General features: G+C 39.5%; 1 protein-coding gene across 1 annotated transcript; it reads right to left on the bottom strand.

The window, feature by feature from the left end:
• Positions 1-537: 537 nt before the first annotated feature.
• Positions 538-22,532, bottom strand: LOC127582921 (all-trans-retinol 13,14-reductase-like). The gene is made up of 11 exons (XM_052038573.1): positions 22,336-22,532; positions 21,462-21,644; positions 19,098-19,339; positions 15,123-15,324; positions 13,562-13,759; positions 13,338-13,457; positions 11,100-11,238; positions 9,448-9,557; positions 8,608-8,774; positions 7,828-7,987; positions 538-3,409 (listed from the first exon to the last, which is right to left on the bottom strand). Exons 1-11 carry the CDS (start codon positions 22,496-22,498, stop codon positions 3,264-3,266), a joined length of 1,830 nt encoding a protein of 609 aa, XP_051894533.1. The 5' UTR covers positions 22,499-22,532; the 3' UTR covers positions 538-3,263.
• Positions 22,533-23,149: the final 617 nt, after the last annotated feature.

Here is a 23,149-nt window from a genome sequence, read left to right as displayed (position 1 = left end):
ATCTTACAGAGGTGTATAAAATCATGAGGGGCATAGATAGGGTGAAAGCACTGTCTTTTTCCCAGGGTTGGGAAATCAAGAACTAGAGGGCATAGGTTTAATGTGACAGGAGGAAGATTTATTAAGGACTTGAAGGGCAACTTTTTTTTACACAGAGGGTACATGGAAGGAGCTGCCAGAGGAAGTGGTTGAGCTAGGCATAACAAGAACTTTTAAAAGACATTTGGACAGGTACATGGATAGGAAAGATTTAGAGGGATATGGACCACATGTGGTCAAATTGGACTTGCTTGGATGGGTAATTGGTTGGCATGGACCAGTTGGGCTGAAGGGACTGTTTCCATGCTGTATGACTCTATAAACATTCCCAGGTTTCATGGAGGAAGCGAGTGGAGAGGATCCACAGGTTTGGTGAGTAAGTTAGGAAGGGCCTCATCACTTTGGATTTCATGAATTACCTCTCCATTTATTACTGCCTGTATTGCAGCTTTCAGTACTAACAATGAAAACATATTAACACCCATAATCATATTTTAATTCAAAATCACCATTCATATCTCCATTTTATTTTTGCAAAATATATTTTGGAAAGATGTGAAATAACAATACTGTAATTTTCATGGTTTAAAAGCGATCTGTGCTCTGCAAACGCCAAGCAGCTTACAATGCACGGAAATAAACGTTTTGTTTCCACTGCCTTTGTTGAACGAAGTGCTCCAGCTGCAGGACAATTTGCAATCTATTTAAATGCAGATTCCTCAGTGATTTTAATGCTGGACCTCAAATTTGCAAAATGCAATTTAAATAAACGAGTCGTGGTTTCAATCAATCTTCAATAACATTTCTTTTAGAAATATGTTGACACATCCTACCCCAGTGATACTAATAGTGTTCAAAACCGACAGCTTTTATTCAGTTTCTGCAAACTTTTCAAATTATTAGTAATTCTGATATTTTGCAATAATTTCAATACACTAAAAAAAATCAGGTACTGCCGTTTGTCTTGAGACTGCACCAAGACGTTGCAAAGGAATTCAACTTCATACTTGAATTAAGATTTGCAATTGATTTTGAAAGGCTAACTGTTCTCCAAACCATTCATTTTTATCATTTTGCATAAGTTACAATTAAAGGGATTATTTACATGCATTATAGACGTCCTGTTCACTAGATATAAAGAAATTACTTCCAGAACCTTACCGCAATTGTTGGAAATAAACCAACTTGCAAATTAAAACATTGATTTAAATGTTCTTACAGATTCCAACTTAAAGATTTAACTCGACTTCTTGATTTTACACTATGCAATTCCAAGAAACCTGATTTGAAAATGAAAATTCCAATATACAGAAACTCCTATTACTGATTAAAACCCCGAAACTACCGTTGCAAAAATCACCGTGTCTTTTCACTTTGGCGACGATGCAAATTAGCTTCAATAACCTTAAGATTCTTTACCCTCCTCACCGACTCCGCCCTCTCACTACACGTGTTTAACCTCCCTGAAATCTTAATTAAAACACGTATTTTTCTTTTACGTTAATGTTAGTCCTGTATACAACAGTGGTGTTTTGTAATTACACGAATGACATTTTGGATATTTCTGCTGAGATGATAAAATATTAAGTAGTTTCATTGCTTGTATCGTCAGTCATCTGCCCCCGTGTTTGCTTAAACGTATGACTGTGTTGAATCACATCGTCCTCTTTTGCAACAAACAATCTGCTGGAAGAACTGAGCGGGTCCAGCAGCATCTGTGGAGGGAAATGAATTGTTGACGTTTTGGGTGAAGACCCTGCATCAGGACTCAGTTTGTTGCTCCAGATTCCAACATCTGCACTCTCTTATGTCTCACCCTCTTAAGTGCTGGAATGAGAAACTTTGCCTTGCCAACAATTTATCAGGCACCTCTTAGTAAGACAGTTGAGAAACTTGGTTGTTGTGAACTGGGTAGTTCAGCTCTCAGTAAAAACCCAACAAATGCAAGGCAACACACCAAGGAGCTGGAGGAATTCAGCAGGTTAGGTTGACTTCCTCCAGCTTCTGTGTGTTGTGCCAGATTTCCAGCACCTGCAATCTCTTGCATCTCCAAATGCAAGGCAACCTTTGGACTGGGGTAATCAGAGTGGGCTCCTACCCCTTGATTTTAAACTGCAATCACTTAAAGTTAACCACAGATAGTGCAAAGCACTTTCATGGTGACCACCAACACTACATCAATCAAATAAATCTGGTATTCTGCAAATTTTTCCACCCACTGTAAAATTAAAAAAATATGCTTTGCACTGCCATATAGTTATATATAAATGGTGGGTGTAGATTTGGTAGTTGTTTAAATGTGACTTTAAATTCAATGCTTGATTGCAGAATGGGGTGAAATCGCACTTGTCTTTGCCATCATCCAGGACATACACAATAAAAGGCACCACCAGTGTAAAGTCAAAACTATTGTATTGAATCTAAACTTGTGGAGTACCATGTACAGTATCAGTCTCCTTAAGGAAGGACATTAAATGACTTGGAGGCAGTTCAGAGAAGGTTGACAAGACAAATCCCTGTAATGGGAGTTGTCTTGTGAGGAAAGGTTGAAAAGAGGCAGAACTTGCATTGTTGGAGTTTACAGGTGTGAGAAGGGATGATTGAAACATAAAACACTTTGAGGGATCTTAAACAGGGTGGAAGTGGACAAGGATGTTTCCTATAGTGGAGAAAATCTAGAATTAATATTCAAAAACAAGGGGTCACTTTGGAAACAATGTAAAGTAGCCTGTGTTTTTTTTGGAAAGTATCTAGTGGAGCATCTGGACAATTCACGAGATCTGTGGCTGCTTCTTTCATGCGTGAGCTATCCCAGCTTACTTAACAAAAGAGTTGATTCTCAAGTTTAATTTCCCAAACAACTCAATTCTTTGCAAATTATCGCACATTAAATTTTGCATTAATAATCTGAATTGTGAATTGGATTCTGAGAATTGAAAGCAAAATAAAGTTACAGTTTGCATATGATGATGGATAATCTGGATTAAAAATCAGTTGTGTGCACACTGCCAATAGATCCAGATTTGTTATGCAAAAGGTTACTAGTTCCCATTATTTTCTGTACATAGGCTCAAAAAGCCACTTGTCTCAGTGGCAAAATTGTAGTCCCACAAACAAATCTATCTGAGGCCTTTGACTTCCCTCAGGAACTGAATGTCAATGTTGGTTATCGCTAAAGCAGAATTAAAACCTTAACAATGCATTGTTAAGGTTTCTCTGCACTGTTAAGCTTCCTTTTTGGCCTTGTCTTTTTTGATGTTCTTCTTAAGGTTCATGATATCCCTGTACAGATTGCGGTGAAGAACTCCAGATGCACAAATAAGGGCTCCATGGTTAGCTCCAGAGAAACCACATGAAAATACATCCTGACCTGAAATGATAAGGGTGAGAGTCAGTAGGAAAATTTTTCACAGTACGACCTTCCCTTGCATCTGTTTTTATGCATTCACTCCTATTTCTTCACTACACTGCAAACGAACCATTGTTTTTAAGTGGTTGCTTTAAAATTGAGAAGTTGGACATTACATGATAACAAAATGTTGCATTGCAACTCATTTTACATCATTTTGTGAACCATTTTGACAATCTGACTAAAAACTATATTTTTTGTTTATTCATTCACAGACCTCATTGACAAGGTCAGTATTTATTGTCTATCCACTTGAATTGAGTGTCTTGTTGAGCTATCAGCCATGGAGAGACAGTTTATTATCAACCATATTGTTGGATCTAGTGTCACTATCAACCAGAGTATATAAAGATAGCAGATTTCATTGTCACAGTCTGTTAGTTTTTTGATCAACACTACTGATACCAGTTTTTTTATTCATATTTTATTTAGTTCCTCATTCTTATCTTCCCCAATAAACTCTCATCTCCAGATCAATGGTCCAGATCTCTGGATACTGTTCCAGTAGCTTAACCACTGTGTCCAAATTCCAACTATCTGTTTCTTAAATCATTCAGATCTTCAAAAAAATAGACCATGAATGCATATGTTGTTAATATCCAATATATTACAGGGCATATCCATGGAAAGCCTTCAAAGACGAAATTTTGAGAGTGCAGAGTTTGTATGTTCCTGTCAGGATTAAAGGCAAGGGTAACAAGCATAGGGAATCTTGGTTTTCAAGGGATATTGGTGAGCTGGTTAAGAAAAAGAGAGAGGTGAATAGCAGGTATAGGCAACTAGGAACAGATGAGGTACTTGAAGAGTATAGGAAATGTAAGAAAATACTAAAAAAGGAAATCAGGAAGGCAAAAAGAAGACATAAGGCTGCTTTGGCAGATAATGTGAAGGTAAACCCAAAGGGTTTCTACAGGTATATTAAGAGCAAAAGGGTAGTAAGAGACAGAATTGGTCCCCTAGAAGATCAGAGTGGTCATCTATGTGTGGAGCCTCAGGAGATGGGGGAGGTCTTAAACAGTTTTTTTGCATCAGTATTTACTCAGGAAACTGGCATCGTGGATATGGAAGGAAGGGAAACAAGCACTAGTGTCATGGAACATATAGAGATTAAAAAGGAGGAGGTAATTGATGCTTTACAGCGAATAAAGGTAGATAAATCCCCAGGCCCTGACAAGATATTTCCTCGGATCTTGAGAGAGACTAGTGTAGAAATTGCAAGGGGCCTGGCAGATATATTTAAAATGTCCTTAGCCACGGGTGCAGTGCCAGAGGACTGGAGGATAGCTCATGTTGTTCCATTGTTTAAGAAAGGCTCGAAGAGTAAACCAGGTAATTACAGGCCTGTGAGCTTGACATCAGTAGTGGGTAAATTATTGGAAGGTGTTCTGAGAGATATGACATACAAGTATTTGGACAGCCAAGGGTTGATTAAGGATAGTCAGCATGGCTTTGTGTGTGGTAGATCGTGTTTAATGAATCTTGTGGAGGTTTTTGAGGAGGTCACTAAGAAAGTAGATGAAGGCAAGGCTGTGGAAGTTGTCTACATGGACTTTAGTAAGGCCTTTGACAAGGTCCCACATGAGAGATTAGTTCAGAAGGTTCAGTCAATGGGTATTCATGGTAAGGTTGTAAACTGGATTCGAAATTAGCTGAGTGGGAGAAGACAGAGTGGTTGTGGATAGTTGTTTCTCAGATTGGAGGCCTGTGACTAGTGGTGTGCCTCAGGGATCTGTGTTGGGGCCATTGTTGTTTGTGGTATATATCAATGATCTAGAAGATAATGTGGTAAATTGGATTAGTAAGTTTGCGGATGACACTAAGATTGGAGGTGTAGTGGACAGCGAGGAAGGCTTTCAAAACTTGCAGAGGGATCTGGATCAAATGGAAAAATGGTCCAGAAAATGGCAGATAGAATTTAATGCAGACAAGTGTGAGGTGTTGCATTTTGGAAGGACAAATCAAGGGAGGACATACACAGTAAATGGTAGGGCACTGACGAGTGTGGAGGAGCAAAGGGATCTGGGAGTTCAGATACATAATTCCCTGAAAGTAGAGTCACAGGTAGACAGGATTGTAAGAAAGGCTTTTGGCATCCTGGCATTTATAAATTAAAGTATTGAGTATAGGAGTTGGAATGTTCTGGTGAGGTTGTATAAGTCATTGGTGAGACCAAATTTAGAATATTGTGTGCAGTTCTGGTCACCGAACTACAGGAAGGATATCAGTAAGATTGAAAGAGTGCAGAGGAGATTTACAAGAATGTTGCCGGGTCTTCAGGAGTTGAGTTACAGGGAAAGATTGAGCATGTTAGGACTTTATTCCTTGGAGCAGAGAAGAATGAGGGGAGATATGATAGAGGTTTACAAAATGATGAGGGGCATAGACAGAGTTAATGCGAGTAGGCTCTTTCCACCTAGATTAGGAGAGATAAGTACGAGAGGACATGGCTTTAGGGTGAAAGGGGAAAGGTTTAGGGGAACATTAGAGGGAACTTCTTCACTCAGAGAGTGGTGGGAGTGTGGAATGGGCTGCCATCTGATGTGGTAAATGCGGGCTCACTCTTAACTTTTAAGAGTAAATTGGATAGATACATGGATGAGAGAGGTCTGGAGGGGTATGGGCTGGGGTCAGGTAAATGGGACTAGCAGAATAATGTTTCGGCACAGACTAGAAGGGCCAAATGGCCTGTTTCTGTGCTGTAGTTTTCTATGGTTCTATAAGTTCAAGAGCATGTTTTGCGTGATTCATTATTGAAATTGGCTTTACTTGGAGGGAGACACATTGACGACCATTTCTAGCTTGTTTTGTGTCACTCCAGAAATTTTCCAGTGATTCACCCCTGACCTATGTTATTCCCACATATGTTGTGCACAGGATGCCTCTGCTCCTCATGCAACGTTCCTTCTGGAGCACCGTTGGGAAACAGACCAAGTTGTCCTGGGACAACCATATTTTAATACTGCAGTGCTAATTGGGGCCCCTACATGGAATATCTGCTACTTACCTTTTATCTTATCCCCTACTCTATCCCTGATCTCACTCCTGATTTTATGACTCCCAGTACTCTAGGCCACTAGCATTCCAATGTTTATGCTCCAAGGCCCTCTGATCCCTCAAATTTTTCAAGGGTTCCCAATCCTCCAACATGTCTATGTTCCAAGGACACATGACCCCATGAGGTTCCAAAATCCCCAATTCCCCTCCACCTATGTTCCAGGCCTCTGATACCACTCATCTCTTTGACCACAAACTTGGCCCTTGTCCTTGGCCTATGGCCAACAGGCCTGTCACTGCCAGTGCTAGTGCCTGGATCCAGCCACAGTCTTGGGCAGCACATTTTCCACAGCAGTCCTGAGCTCCATTAAACAATGGGTCCATGACTCAAATAATCATTAGCATGCCACTACAGCACCCACTTGGGTGCATTAGAATTTCTGGGCCAGCAAACTTTCCCATTATATCCAGATTAAATTTAAAACAGTGAACTTGATTAATCATCAAATGGGAAAATTCCAAATCTGTTCAAGGCCACAACATTTTACTGGGAATCAAGCTCAAACAATTTAAAAATTCTTCATTAAACTGCAAACCTGAAAATGACCGGCAATCTTCCATCTTCTTGTCTGTTGGCCCTAACTGACGCTTCATAGCTGGTACTGCAGTACCCTTTAGAGAGTATGCATTATGAGGAGAGACTAAGGGAGCTAGGGCTTTATTCTTTGGAGAGGAGGATGAGACGAGACATGATAAGGTGTACAAAATATTGAGAGGAATAGAGAGAGTGGACAGCCAGCACCTCTTTCCCGGGGCACCAATGCTCAATACAAGAGGGCATGGCTTTAAAGTAATGGGTGGGAAGTTCAAAGGAGATATCAGAGGAAGGTTTTTTACCCAGAGTGTGGTTGGGGCATGGAATGCACTGCCAGAGGCGGTGGTGGAGGCAGATGCATTGGACAAATTCAAGAGATTACTCGATAGCATATGGAGGAATTTAAAATAGAGGGATATGTGGGAGGAAGGGGTTAGATAGTCTTAGGCGAGGTTTAAAGGTCGGCACAACATTGTGGGCCGAAGGGCCTGTATTGTGCTGTACTGTTCTATGTTCTTTATAATGGGTGAAGTTGTGCACTGTGTGTTGTTATCAAGAATGTAACTCGCAATCCTTGATGACCACAGTTGTACTTCAGTTTATCACTGTCCAGTTCTGGGCACCTCACTGCTGACAAATGTCCTCACTTTTTACTTCAGATTTACTTTGCACCCACTGGCTCTTAGTGTGATGTTGTTCAATTGTCAATGTTTTAAGCCAATTGGAAAAATCTTACAGCCTCCGGATTGGATGATAAATTCTTTTTACCGTAGGATGTAAGGTAGCATACCTGTTAAGTAAAGGTTTTTGATTGGTGTTTTTGCTCTAAAGGAGGCAATAGTCTCTGGAGCGAAACGGGACAAATCATGACTAACACCGTATATCTCTCCACGTGAAGCAGCAATGTAGAACTGATTGGTAAGTGGAGAGCCAACCTTGATGTACTCAATCTGGAAAGTATTCAAACATGAAGACATTAAGTTAGCCAGAAGTAATTGGAAAGTAGAAATGACAGCTGCAGTTTACAAGTATTTGTACACTTGGCACAGATAGCAGAGTCATAGAAGCTTATAGCACAGGGGGCAACCATTTGGCCCATTGCATTTATGCTGCCATGAAAGAATTTTTGGTCCATAGACCAGCAGATTACGGCTCATCCAAGTACATAATATGTAAAATGCATTATTGATCTCTGCCTCCATCAACTTTTCAGCCAGCCATTTCCAGAGCCCTGCCACTCAATGAGTCGATCAATTTTTTTTCTCAATCCTCTCAAACATATTTACCAATTAACTTAAGTCACCTACTTCTCTGCTAACAGAAAATATCTTCTCTTTTACACAAGTATTTTTTTTCTCGTCCTCAGTAAAATCTCACAAAAAAAAATCCCAGTTTAGGATAATTCTCCCTTTAACTGTTAACCCTTCAATCCATGCAAATATCTTACTTTAAAATGAACTAATATAATTTTTTACCCTTACAATATATCTATGAATGCAACTTGCACCATTTAATATTTTATCATTGCAAACAAGCTAGTTTGTTGGTACATAATGCTAGGTAAACATACCCTGTCTTTGAGTTGTGGAAAGTACTCAGTAGTTTGGTCTATCAAATTCCTGGCAAGAGCCATCTTTAAATTTTCATAGTCTTCTCCTCGCTTCTTCACACGTTCATCTTTCCATTTTTCAAACCACTCGTAGCATACAAAGGTCACTATAACCATACTGGATTTGCCTTCAAATATAAAGTAGCATTTTTATTAATTGAGCAAAAGTGTTCCTTTGAACTGTATTTTAAAATTAGCAGAATTGACCTTGGGGATAATCTCATGCATTGAAACTTAGAGACTTGCATGCCCAAGGATTTAGTCATCCCTGGCAAGTTCAGTCCTTCCTCAGGTTGGTGAAGTTACTCCCGTGTGGCCTTCTGAAGTTATGTTTGTGGTAAGGGGAACATGGTATCTATTTTAATAAAGCTAGGAATATAATGGTTGTAGTTCATTCCTCAATTGCCATAATAGTGTTGAGTCTTGGTGACATGGGGTTCCATGCATCCCAATCTGAACACCTAGTTACTTTTCATGTGCGAGCAGTAGGTATGAACATAGTGGTTAATTATCACTGCATCTGTACCTGTTCTTGTTTTCACCCAAAATCAATGGATGGCTTCCATATATCATAGACTAAAACCTGGGCAAGATTGTCTGATATTTCCTTTCCAAGTATTTATAGGGTTCCTGACGCCAGATTGAGATCAACAAATCTTGTGAACAAGACATTAAACTAAGGATCTTTTGAAATATGTTCAACATTATGTCATGTTTTCTTAACAAGCTATTGGGGAGAGACAAAAATGCATCGTGCAATATTGGTGTAAAGTTTTTACATTAATGCCTGCTGCCAATTACCTGCAAATCTGTCATTCCAAGTAGGATCTTTAGCTGATGGAAAGGAGACAAATTTCATTGGACATCCTTCAGTGAAATCTTTATTCTTGAGTGACAAGTATTTCATGAATCTGAAATAATACCAATTGAAAGTACAGCTGGCAGTTTATTCAGTTAACAACCTTGGAATCTGCACAGTGCCTTGTCATTTCAAAATCTAAAAGAAATCATTTATTTCTCTCAATCTATCAAATCCTCAGGATATTTGAAACACATTACTTTCAATAAGCTTTGATGTATGGCCACTGTTAGTAAGTCACCTCCAAGGGTTCTCCTCAATGTGTCTGCTCATAAGGAAGATGAAAATTGGGATATCAGGATCACAGGGACAGGAGATGGCCACACAATGCAATCATTGCTGATCAGCTTCTATCATTCCCCTTACACGAGGGAAATATCAGTCTTGGTAACTTCTGAGCCATTTCCATTTTGTTTTGTGGTTCTCAATAAGATTATGGTTTTACATAGCTTATTTCTCAGTGTCTAAGAAAGCCACCTCCGTGTTCTACCCCATTGCTCAAGGTTTTCAGTTAATTGTGGGGTATGAGTGTGCTTGATTCTACAAACTAAAGCACTGGCCAGTTTTGTCCATGAGTCCTGCCACCTGTCTGTCATTATTTTGAGAATGGCATGCCAGAACAATGGGAGGTGGCTGGGTGGGGATTGTGGAAAAGAAACCAAATGAAATACTTTCTGGTTCCAAATCTTGACAGGCTCCAGCTGCAATACTACGGTAACAAGTACCTTCAGTGGTATTTGTATGTAGCAGAAAAGAGGGTGGTAGGTGTTGCCTGCAATGGAAGCTTTACTTGACCTTAATACAAAACTAGCACTAAACATGTATGAGGAATAGAGCAGGGTTACTGATATTCTGAGAATGACCTGGAATCTCCAATGATTTATATATTTTAACCTTGTCCTGCTGTGAGCAACTGGGAGGAAAATTGTTGACTTATTAAAATAAAATTTTTCCCATTTGCTCCTTTCATTTTCTTCGAACACTTTCATCTATTGGTTATAAAAATATTAAACACAGGAAAAAGTAGCTGGTTAACTGGGTAGAATGGATGGAACTGTGCAGTCATGATGAATCCAATAGAAATATGCCTAAACAATGTTGCCAACCCAAGGATGGAGAGAAATGGACAGAATGAGGGAATTCAGCACACATTTTACATAATTGGAAGGAATACAAAAGGTCCTGTTGATGGATTATTTTATCTACATTTCTCCCTTGCTGTACTTGCTGTTACACATACTGGCACATCAATGCAGAAGTGCATGTCTTGGCTCTTGAACTTTGAAAGTTCAACCATTCCCTGCACTAATCTAATTTCAATTCTACATATTCCACATAATTTACACCCCCATTTATGAAAAATAACAGATTTAGAGAAGTACAAAATAAATAAATCAGAGATTATGGATGTAAGTTGTACAAATAGACAAGCACAAAGGTGTGATCAAAACACACAGAGTCACATATATCCACAGGAACAGTGTGCTATACTTGTGAACCACATTCATGTTATTTCACAACATTGAATCTAACAAATAAAGAATTATCATTCACTGGAAGTTTTGTCATAATTTAAAGTACTAAATTGACTTACAGATCATCAATGTTGTTTTCCTTGAAGAACCAGTAATTTGCTGCTTTCAACCCCAACTCTTCCTTTGAACCATTAAGGCCGACAAATACACTGAATCCTGCCACTCCGTGGTGTGCTGAGCTCACCTGTGCCTGGATTGCTGTAGAGCCGACAGAAAGATCAATTATCACTGAATCTGTCTACTGCTGAAGGAATTATTTTCATGCTTCCAGATATTGGCAAATGTTAACGGGAACAATTTTTTCTGTTGCAATGATCTGATGCCATCAAAACACTAATAGATGATCAAGGAATCGTTGCGAGTTCCGGGGAACTGGCTAAGATGGAACTCAACCTGAACAAGGTAATGAAGAATAAAGGTTGGTCTTCTATCGTTGCATATCTTTAGCGTCTTTCACTGAGAGAAATAGCTACTTCCACACTAAGTTCTTCTTTCTCCTTTTGTTAGTAATCATATGCTGTTGTTATTTGTACTAATATTCATACCATATTTGTGTATTAATCATGTGCTTCATTTTCAGAGTGCAAGTTAGTTATTTGTACCAAGATCATGCTTCAGGTGACTGCTGGATCAAGTAAAGCATGCACCCTGGAATTTCCCCACAGACTCAACGACGCCTCATTCATAGTAAAACAGCAATAAAATGCCCAAAGAGTAAATCGTGTGAAGAGCTACAGAGGCTTCTCAAAACTTCCTCCACCTCTCTTCCCACACAACTGCAAATGGTTTTCCAACCTTCTCATTGCTCACAACCTCCTTTGACCACACCTTTCTGCCACTGGGGAATACATATGATGACAGATAACCAATCTTCTCCTCGCCACTCTCAAATTCCTGACACGGGGAATGCCATTTAAGCAGGCAGATTTGTAATTCAGATTCCTTTTTATAAAACAGTGAATTGAAAATTGATTTTAAACAGTGCACTTCATCACTACCAGTCTCTTTACCATAACAATTTTGTTATTTTTTTTCCCATAGTATAAATGGCTCCTCTACTAGACAGTGTTCTTCATATGCTTCTACAACTGGGACACAAGAGTCCAGCCAATTGCTATCATTTCCATTACTCAATGAGCCCAGTTAGACCGGCTTGCCAGCCTCACACTATGACCCTTCTGAACAATAACCTGTCTAAAGTCGAGTTTATTGTCATATGCACTGGTGCAATGAAAAACTTACTTGCAGCAGCATCACAGGCACAAGCATCATATAAGCAGCATTCACAATGAAAACATAAACTATACACAAATTTTACAAGAAAGAACACAGAACAAAAAAAAAGTCGATTTTAGTGCAAAGTGCAAAGTGGTCATAGTCTTGCTAAACTGTAGTGATTAGGATTTTTCTGGTTGGTTCAAGAACTGAATGGTTGAAGGGGAGTAGCTGTTCTTGAACCTGGTGGTGTGGGACTTCAGGCTTTTGTATCTCCTGCCTGATGGTAGCTGCAAAAAGATGGCATGGCCCGGATGGTGGGGATCTTTGATGATAGATGTTGCCTTCTTGAGGCAGCGCCTCCTGTAGATACTACCAATGGTGGAGCGGGATGTGCCCGTGATGTATTGGGCAGAGTCCACTACTCTCTGCAGCTTCTTACATTTCTGTGCATTTGAATTACCATTCCAGACCATTATGCAACCAGTCAGGATACTTTCCACAGTACATCTGTAGAAGTTTGTTAGTGTGTTCGGTTACAAGCCAAACCTCCTTAACCTCCTAAGAAATTAAAGATGCTGGCGTGCTTTCCTTATGATTGCATCTATGTGCCGGGCCCAGGACAGGTCATCCAATATGTTAACACCCAGGAATTTAAAGCTGCTGACTCTCCACTGCTGATTCCCCAGTGTAGACTGGAATCTTCCCCCTCAGGGAGACTTGCTTATTCTCCTTCATTACTGAACTATTACAAGTTACTTGATTTGAACCTGGCCAGGTGATTGGAATATTTTAAAATAAATAGATTAGTAATAAATCATGAGATCAAATACCCAAAATCATTCATATTCATTTTCTAAATATGTGCTAGTTTAACTGACCCTTCAGTCAAACAGAACATAGGAAGAGAAAGTATGTTATAGCTAACAGACACGTCATCATTATTTAACATCAAACAATTGAATAAGCGAGAAAGATTCAAATAATCAGTCATGTCCCAGTTGATCCCAAGTTACGGGCTTTGTTATATTTGCTCATTTCTGTATATTTCACAATAAAAAAGAAATTAACTATCCACACACCTGGTTTACTTTGCACTTCACGTGGTAACAGTTGCTCATAGGTATTAAATATTCCCGCATCAGAAATCACAATAGGAGCAAACAGGTTTATTTCATCTTCCCCCTTCTTCACAGTAACACCTACCAAGAAAGGATAAAACTTGATTGGCAAAAAAAAATAAAAGAAATACACTTTGTTTGTCTCACTTCTCTTCTAGCAATGAAAGCATTGAACTCATACCTACCGTATGCTTCACCATCTTCATTTACTAGTATACGTTGAACAGGTGCCCGCATAAGGACATCTCCTCCACTTTTCTTAATAACTGGGATTATGTGGAAGGCAATCTCACTAGCCCCTCCTTTTGGGTACCATGCACCTTTTTGGTAATGCTGGACAACTAAGGCATGCATCACAAAGCTGGCATCTCTAGGCATGACTCCTGTGTAAGGAAAACACATTTCTAGCAAGAGCAGTACACATTGAAAATATACAATGGGTTTACCAAAGGTTCACAGTATCCAAAGTACAGACTATTTACTGAAATGCAATTACATATCTGAACCAAAGTTTCGCAGCTTTTTTTTCCCTGTATTATCCATTACCCCAGATCATTGAGAAACAACTGTGTTTGCATAATGTAAACCATGTACAATTAGCAGCCAAACACATACAAATTTAAGAGAATAAGTCACACAGCATTACTAAGGTTTACTCCACCCCCAACCTCAACACCACCCAAGCTAATGACACTGCAGTGCCTTGTAGGTCACTAAATAATTCAGTAGCATTTGCACTATTTATTTTTTGTTTGCACTATTTATTTTGAAATTTATAGTTTTTAATGTCTTTGCACTGTACTGCTGCTGCAAAACAACTAATTTCATGTCATACAAGACAGTGATAATAAACCTGATTCTGATAATTTATCCAAGCCATACAGGTCCTCCCTAGGTTACAAATGCCCGATTTATGGACAGTCCATACATAGGAATGAGTGTTTGGGAGACCGTTGGGATGGATTTGCCGGCTACTGTGGGGCTGCAGGCATCTTCTGCCCTGTGGGCACTTGGCTCACAGCAGTATCATTGCATCGTGAGGAAATCTGAATGGGTGAGTTAAACGCACCAGTTTAACTACACTTTGCCCTTGGTTGGCCCATCTTTTATTTAAGTATATTGCCGCAATTCTGACTTGCAAATTGTTCAGCTTACAAGCAGTTTTCAGGAATGGAACGTTGTCGTAACCTAGGAATGAGTGTAATGAGTTCTAAGAACTACAAGGCAGAGGTAAACAGGTGAAGAAAGCAAATGTCAACTCATGAAAGGAAGACATCATTGAAAGCTGTAGTTATTCTTGCTAAGCTTACTCCTCACATCGAGTCACAGTGAGTGAAAATCCTGCTCAAGTAGGGATAACACTTGTGTCTATCTACAAGATTCAGAAACCATCCCATTAAGAGGCACAGTTAAGTGGTGCAGCTAATAGAACCACTGCTCCACAGCACCAGAGACCTAGGTTCAATCCTGACCTCAGGTGCTCTCCCTGTGGAGCTTGCACATTCTCTCTGCATCTGAGCACAGACAGAGAGCACCCGGGGTCAGGATCAAACTTGTGTCCCTGGAGTTGAGGCAACAGCACTTACCGCTGCACCATCGTGTCACCTTGACGTATGTATTCCACATAGGTCAGCAAAAGGATTGAATAGGTCCATCAGGATTAAACACACCAAGAAAAGAATGTTAAAGTTAAGTTTTTTTACATAGTGAAAAGCATTGCAGACAGACATAATGTAAGCATATTACCATAATCCCCGCAGAGGTAACACATCACGGTCCGAAGGTCATTATTTTTTGTCAGGTTATTAACCACATCTGAAAGTGAGGTAGAAGCCAGCTTGAAAATTGATGTGAACCAGTGGATGATTCCAATCCTTATGAGGAACCTGGCCAGTTGAAGAGGGATCACTTTTATTATGACTAACAGTGGTAATCTTTTTCCAATCATCTACAGAAAAATAGCAAAATATGTGTTAGAAAGATCACATCCCTCTTCCAAACACAAAACAAAGGAGAGGAAGTCTATGATAATTTCCATCTGCTCTTCAGTATATTTTTTATTTGTTCACATGATGTGGATATCACTGGCCACGCCAGCATTTATTGCACATGTTCGGTCACCCCTGTTACGAATGAACCACATTGATGGCTCTGGAGTCATAACACAAGCCTGAGCAGACAAGGACTGCAGATTTCCTTCCCTCATGTCATAAGCCAGCTGGATTTTTAGGACCTCAGTGGTTTTGTGCTTATTCAGTCTAAAATTTAAATTTTATTTAAATTCTATATTTATTTAACTATTTGAATTTAAATTCCCCAGTTGCTATTGTAGGATTCAAACTCACATCTCTAGATCAATGGTTCAGAACTATACCAGTTAATCCAGTAGTTTAACTATTACATGACTGATGTTTATAACGGCTGTCTTGTGTGAAAAAAATACTTTCAATTTACAGATACTTAATGATTTTTAATGTGCTACTCAAATCCAGTCCATATTTATGAGGTGAAAACTTTATCTTTACCTTCTATTTTGTAAAGGTCTAATGTGAAAGGGGCAATGCATATGTGAGGAAGGAATCAAGGAGGGATCTTTGGGAATTTCTGGAGGTGACTGACGTTTCTCCACGAAGCAAGCTGGGGACATTCTAATATAAATTGTTGTTGTCAGATGGTTAAAACAGTCGTCACAAAATAGAAGAAAGGACCATGTATACAGCCTTCACCAACATTTGCAAGTTCCCATATGCAAGAATGGTTAATGTTCTGTAAAATTTTCTGAGAATGTTGAGAAAATATAAGCAAGGAGATTAATAATGACTTAATTGAAGGAATGAATCTCCAGCATTGATGGATCACAGCACGAACTAGTCCTACATGAGATAAAGGACAATACCCCAACATAATATTACTCAGGAGACAAGAGATTGCAGTTGCTGGAATCTGGAGCAAAAAACAAACTGCTGGAAAAAGTCAGGCAGCATCTATAGAATGTACAGTCAACATTTCAGGTCAAGACCCTTCACCTGGACTTGAAACATCGACAGTCCATTTCCCTCCAATAGATGCTGCCTGACCCACTGAGTTCCTCCAGCAGTTTGTTTTTTTGTGTAACATTACTCTCCTTCCTTAAGCAGCAGCCATTTAATGGGAAGTTAGATTGCTTTACTAAGACTCAACATCCCAGAGGCCTAATCAGTTGGGAAGTGGCTGTGTAGTTGTATGAGATAGCACACAATGGGTCCACTCTTAGATATCTGCAATGGCATTCAAGCCTTCAACAGTGGGTAGAAGAGCCGACTACTACTATAGTAATAAGAAACAACTAGAGGTCTAGGTTAAGACAGTGTAATACTTAAGTGATGAAACTTGTGGGGAGTGAGATCCTGGTATGAAATGAAACAATCAATTGTATTCTCCACTGTACCTAATTGGCTCAGTACCAATAAGTTGGATGTTACAGAACTAGTGAAGTGGAAAATGAAGGTGATACCATAGCAAGCAATAGTCCAGCTGCAATGGGACAAAGGAGGACATAATAGGTTGGACTTGGCCAGGACTATCAATATGGTGTTGTCTCACTGAAAGAGAACAGAAAGATTAGAAGGGAGATGGGTCTTGAAAACTGATTTAAGTGCTTACCGAACCCTGAAACAGTACAAGATTTCATAGAGAGTGTCTTGGACCAATACTAGCAAGGAGACATCTGGGATTCAGAGGACAAAAGGAAGCCATAAGTCTGACCAAAACTGATCACTCCATGTCTTTGCGGGTAGTGAACAGTGCAAGGTTGTGAGTGTTTGTAATTAAAAGTTTAAATGAAGCTTTCACCAGTTGTCAGTGGTGCATCTCTAATACAAGAGTGAATTCAGCACAAAAAAGGATGACAGAGATAAAAACCTACACAATATATCTTGAGAGGCTACAACTAAATTAAAAATTATTTCAACATCCATTGATTCTGAGGCACAAGTCCGAATCCCACCACAGGAGCTGGGAAATTTAAATTCAAATAATTATATAAATCTGGAGTTAAAAAGCATGTTATCAGAACAGTAATTGTTAAACTACCATTGTCTTTTAAGTCTTTCTGGTTCAGTGATGTTCTGAAGGCAAGGAGATCTGCTATCCTTAGCTAGTCTGACCTTTATGTGACATCAGACCCACTGATACTGTTGCCTCTTGATTCCTCATTTCAATTGATGCTGGCTTCACCAGCAACATCCACATTCCATGAACCAAACAGAAAATAACTACCACCCCACTGTAACTCTCTTCTCCCTAAAATCTTAAGTATGTATTAATGCTCCCCAGCTTCCTGCCCTTCCATCAAAACTCCATCCCTCGCTAGTCCAAAGTCATTAATGACTTCTTGCTAACTGGTCTGTTATCTCTCCTTGAAGCATCATTTGACAGTGGCCATGCTATCCTCCTCCATCAGTTCACCTTCGTTGAATCACTTCATACGATTGCCCCCAGAAGATTCATATCTATACATCAATAACAGGTGTGGACTCCAGTGTCCCACCCATACTACTGTACCTATCACCAAGTATGATGATTTTTGGGGGGGGAGTTATGCACGGGTTTGAAAATGTTATAAGAAAGAGGGATGTTACGCAAGAATAGGAAACCATTAAAGAGAACTGTCAGCTACCATAAAAACCATCCCCAAATCCTTGAAGTAAACAACTTGCTAAATTCTGGGAAAGCTGCTAAACACAGTTTTCGAACAAAGCAGAGAGGCCTTTCTGTACTTTAATTAAATAGCTTAGTTCCCAGGAAACATTAGATATTTTAACTGAAGCAACAAACAATCTGCTGGAAGAACTCAGCAGGCTGAGCAGCATCTGTAGGAGGAAAGGAATTGCCAACATTGAGTCGAAACCCTCCATCAAGACAATACCTTCCCCCCCCCCCCCAAATGCTGCTTGACCCACTGAGTTCTTCCAGCAGTTTGTTTGTTGCTCCAGATTCCAGCGTCTGCAGGCTCTGTATCTCCAGATATTTTTACTGATTGGGATGACAACATTGAGTTAGGATAGCATAAGATTTGTTTGTAATTTTGAATTTTAACCCCTTATGCAGAAGGTAATACTAGCCATGTATCACTTTATTTAAACAAAGCAGCTTTTCTATTGCTGCATTAAAAAAAAACAATTTTAACTTAGTTGCGGCCACTCAAGAAGAATGTCAGCATCCTCACCTAACTGACTTGGTCACATTTATTGCTCACTGAATTGGAAGCACACAGCAATACTTTGAGGAGCTCAGAAGAGAAGTAGGAACACTACTCAGAATTCCTGCATTAATTAGTGGACTGGCTATGGCAAATCATTAACTAATCTTAACACAAACTATGATTAGAATTTTCTGCCGGCAGTCTCAGGTAACAATTCCCTGTTTGTGATTTAGGCAGAGGAAATAACCCTTCCAAAATAGATGGTTCACGGAGAAATGTCACATAACTACAGAGAGGTTTCCTTCTCTCATTAATGCCACCATGGTAACTCCACTGGATTTTATGTCCCAGTGCAAACCTTTAAAGAAATCTCATGCAATCCAACATGTTTAGAAACTATTAACATTTTAATCTCCTAGTTAAAGTAACTCATTCAGCAACTTATTACATTCAAATTTCTAAAGTATGCAGATTATGGTGTTATGATATTTTAAACAAATACTTAAGAAATAAATCCAGTTTCTGGTGGAAAAAGTCACCTCTATAAGCTTCAGGTATTTATTAATAGCTTCTTTTTCCTCAGGGAACTGCGTCTTCAAATGACGTTGATAATTTTCCTCCCCGCTGCATAACTGATATGTGCGTAAACTCTGATGTTCCCCCAGGATTATGTGGTCAAAAACATCATCCATTTTCACCCATTCCAGTTGTCCATCTGTGATCTGGTCTAGTAAAGTCCGCAGTAAGGACCCCTCGTGGAGTCTTCCTATGTAATGGATTCCTGAAACAAGCAAAATGGGAACAGTCCCGATACTAATGGTCATGCAGAGAGATCACTATCACTTCAATCCACAATCCATACAGCCAGGTCATTACCTGATGCAAGCCCGCTGGACCCGACTACTTGTCAGATCAGCCATGATTATACAGGCAGATTTGAGGGGCTGAGTGGCCATCTCCTGCTCCTATTATGTTTTTATGTCAACTGCACGTGGCAACGCAACTTGAACAGCAGCGTGATAAATGACCAGCTTATAACTCTTTTGAATGGCATTTGTAGAGAAAGGCACATCAGCCATGATACCAGGTGAAGTCTGTTCTGAATAGAGCCAGGGGAACATTTGGATTAATCTACACCATTGGAATAGCCAGAAAATGCTGATGTCTTGTGCAAAAGGTTGGCACCCTCCACCAATACCTTCCTCACTTAACACTCACCTGAAACAGCAACAGAAATTATCTACTTTATGTTCTGGACTTAAACCCATGGATTTCCATTTAAGGGGCCAAGATGCAACTTGAGTAAAACTGTTGTTCTATTGGCATTCCATTTAATCAGCGTTCAGAGTCAGAGTAATACAGCAAAGAAACAGGCCCTTCGGCCCAACCTGTCTATGCCGACCAAAATGCACAACAAAGCTAGTCCCATTTGCCCATGTTTGACCCATATCCCTCTAAACCTTTCCTGTCCACATACCTGTCTAGAGAGATCTAGGTGTTCTTGGGCACAAATTGCAAAAAGAAAGCAAGTGTTATATTGGCCTTTATTTCAAGATGACTATGTGAGATGATATTTCCATCTAGCTACCTGCTCAATTTTGAAGAGAAATGATATGGAAGCTTTATATGGAATTAATCTTACCTTAGACAAAGGTGATTTCCACTTCTTCCAGACAGTTGACAAGAGTGAAAGGACTAGAAATCTACCCTGAATGGAAAATTAAAACCTGATCTACCCATGGCCAATTTGAATCCAAACCAAGCAGGAGTATTTATAATTTTATTTTGCTACCCAACCCATTTCATTATTTCTGAACCCCAACTCTCTTGTAATAAAGACCACTATACCATTGCCTACTTTTTGCAATTCGTGCACAAGAGCACCTGGATCCCTCTGGATTTTGCTCATCTGCATTCTTTCTCTGCTTAGATAACAGTCTGCCTTTATGTTCCTTTTACCGAAGTGCATAACTTGCACCTTCCCACATTAAACTCCATTTGCCAAGTTTTCACCCACTCACTCAACCTATCTATATCCAGTTGCAGACCTCTAAAACCCTTATCACAACATGCCCTCCCACCTAGTTTTATGTCATCAGCAAACTTGGACACCTTGCACTCTGTCCCCTCTCCAGATCATTAACACAAATCGTAAATAATTGAGGGCCATGAACTGATCCTTGGGAAATTGCACTAGGAACATCCTTCCAGCCTGAAAGAGACCCATTTATTCTGAATCTCTGTCTTCAATGCGATAACTAATCTGCAATCCATGCTAACATACTTCCCTTAATATCATGAGCTCTTATGTTATGCACCAGCCTTTTATGTGGCACCTTCGTCAAATGCCTTCTGAAAATCCAAATAAGCATTTACAGGTTCCTTCTATCAACTCTACTCGTCACATTCTCAAAGCTGCCTGAGGGAGTGGAAGTAGTTGAGACGGGTACATTAACAGCATTTAAAAAGGTACTTGGACAGGTACGTGGATAAGAAAGGTTTAGAGAGATATGGGCCAAATGGGACTAGCTTAGATGGGAATCTTGGTCGGCATGGACCAGTTGGGCCGAAGGGTCCACTTCTGTGTTGTATGGCTGCATTAGTAATAGTGCCTGGGCTTAATAGTAACTCATTGGTGGACAAGTATTTTGAGACTATGAAGGAGTCTACAATAAAAGCAGAGTTTCCTTCTGTAAAAAGATATAATTTTACTTCCCTTCAAACTATCCATTTCTTGAATTAAGTGGAAATCTTCAAATCAGCAGCCAAGAGAGAGGAAGCACAATGTTTCCATTGGTAAAACAGTTGAAGGAACCCCAGAGTGAGAGAGGAGGAATGGATTTAAAGGTCAAAAAAAACTGTTCTCGTTTTGTATAAAGTAAACGTCAAGCATGAGCTCTTACCGATATCAAATTCAAAGCCTTTTTTAATAAATGTGTGACAGCATCCCCCAGCTTGGTCATGCTGTTCCAGCACCAAAACACGCTTGCCAGATTTTGCCAATATTGCTGCAGCAGTTAGTCCACCAATTCCACTGCCAATCACAATGGCATCCAGCTGTTCTGGCACTTTATTTGCAGAAAAACCTAAATAAAGTCACAAAGGCCTATTAGAAACACTTAAGGCAACTTTAAAGAGTCTTTGGAACCATAAACACAAATAACCACTGATCCACAATGGGAATATTCCATTAGTATTTTCAGCACTCAACAAATGATTTTCTACAAACATGCCTACTGGTCAGAATGCAGGGCCTAAGGTCCAAAGAACAGGAAGGAGTCAAAGCTGAAAAAGAAACTCATTAATTTACACTCCTTCCTCCTTTTCCAGGAATATTATAAATAAAACTTTTAATTTCTCTACAAGATTTAAAGTCCATTCAGTTCTCATATACCAAATTTTTTTTGAACTTCTAAAATGCTCATTGTAATACTTTACAAAATATCTGTAAGAGATTATTAAATTTTCCTCGGGACCTCTTATTTCTGACATTTTTAAAATATCACAATTGATTTGTAGCACAAACAGAAATAATCAATGTCTAATAAACCTAAACTTAAGGGGTTATTTAAGGACATAACCAGCAAGATGTCAGATCTGGGTGGAGTTTTAACTATCTGTTAAGGAACCTAATTTAGGAATGTCACAAGTTTTTAAAAAACTGACACCCTAAAGAATTGTGTGCACCTTATCCCTGCTGCAGTCTCCCAAAATTACAAGGGCAAAGTTAAAAAAACTTGTTGTCGGAGTGCGGGGTCTGAGCATAATTTATAACACCTTTGTGGAGAACTTTCTTCCTTGCTTCTTCATCTGTCACCAGAGGCTCTGGGGGTCTCCTTGTATCCACAGCAAAAGGGTTCGGACTCGCGGTTGGACGGCGAAAAGACCTGACTATAAAGTACAGAACCAGCAGCAACAATAAACCCACCGACAGCCACATTACCCCTCCAGTGAGCCACTGACAGTCTACAGCACGGTCAAAGTTTACTTCCTTCTAGATTTAAAGGAGACCCGAGAAATTAAAGGGGAAGTATCAGGTTTAAACTATTTCTCTCGCCAAACAACAACCAAAGGTCGGAAATGAAGGATAGAGGTTTAAAAAAGGTGTTAATGAACAACTAGCAAGATAACACCAATTTAGACTTGCTTGCATTTAATGGTGTAACACCTCATTATAGCATTTGTGTCAATTTAGGTTACTGTCTGATTTTGAGAATCTAGTGGGGTGTCATACTGCAATATTTTGAATACTTTTGTCCACATTGCCTGTTCTTGTGTGGTCAAGTTTCCCAGAAATGGTGAGCAGTCGCTGTTGGACGCCACTATATGTGTCTGGGCTCTTTTTTGTTCCTGGGGCATTGTATATATTGAAGGGGTGGAAGGAAAATTGCAGACTTTGTAGAATTTGCAGTAAGTCTGTGTAAAAGATTTGTCTCTGAAATTGAATTGTATCATAACCAAAAACAGTGCCTTATGTTTCAACTTCACGGCTCTTTGTTTCTCTCCACAGGTGCTATCCTATTTGTCGAGTTATTTCCTGCATTTTCTACATTTAGTTGTATGCTTGGATGCTAAACAATTGAACTGTCTC

The sequence above is a fragment of the Pristis pectinata genome, chromosome 25 (genome assembly GCF_009764475.1).
Source record: "Pristis pectinata isolate sPriPec2 chromosome 25, sPriPec2.1.pri, whole genome shotgun sequence".
Lineage (NCBI taxonomy): Eukaryota > Metazoa > Chordata > Chondrichthyes > Rhinopristiformes > Pristidae > Pristis > Pristis pectinata.
Note: the sequence above shows the minus strand (reverse complement) of the source record. Positions and strands in the feature narration are given on the sequence as shown.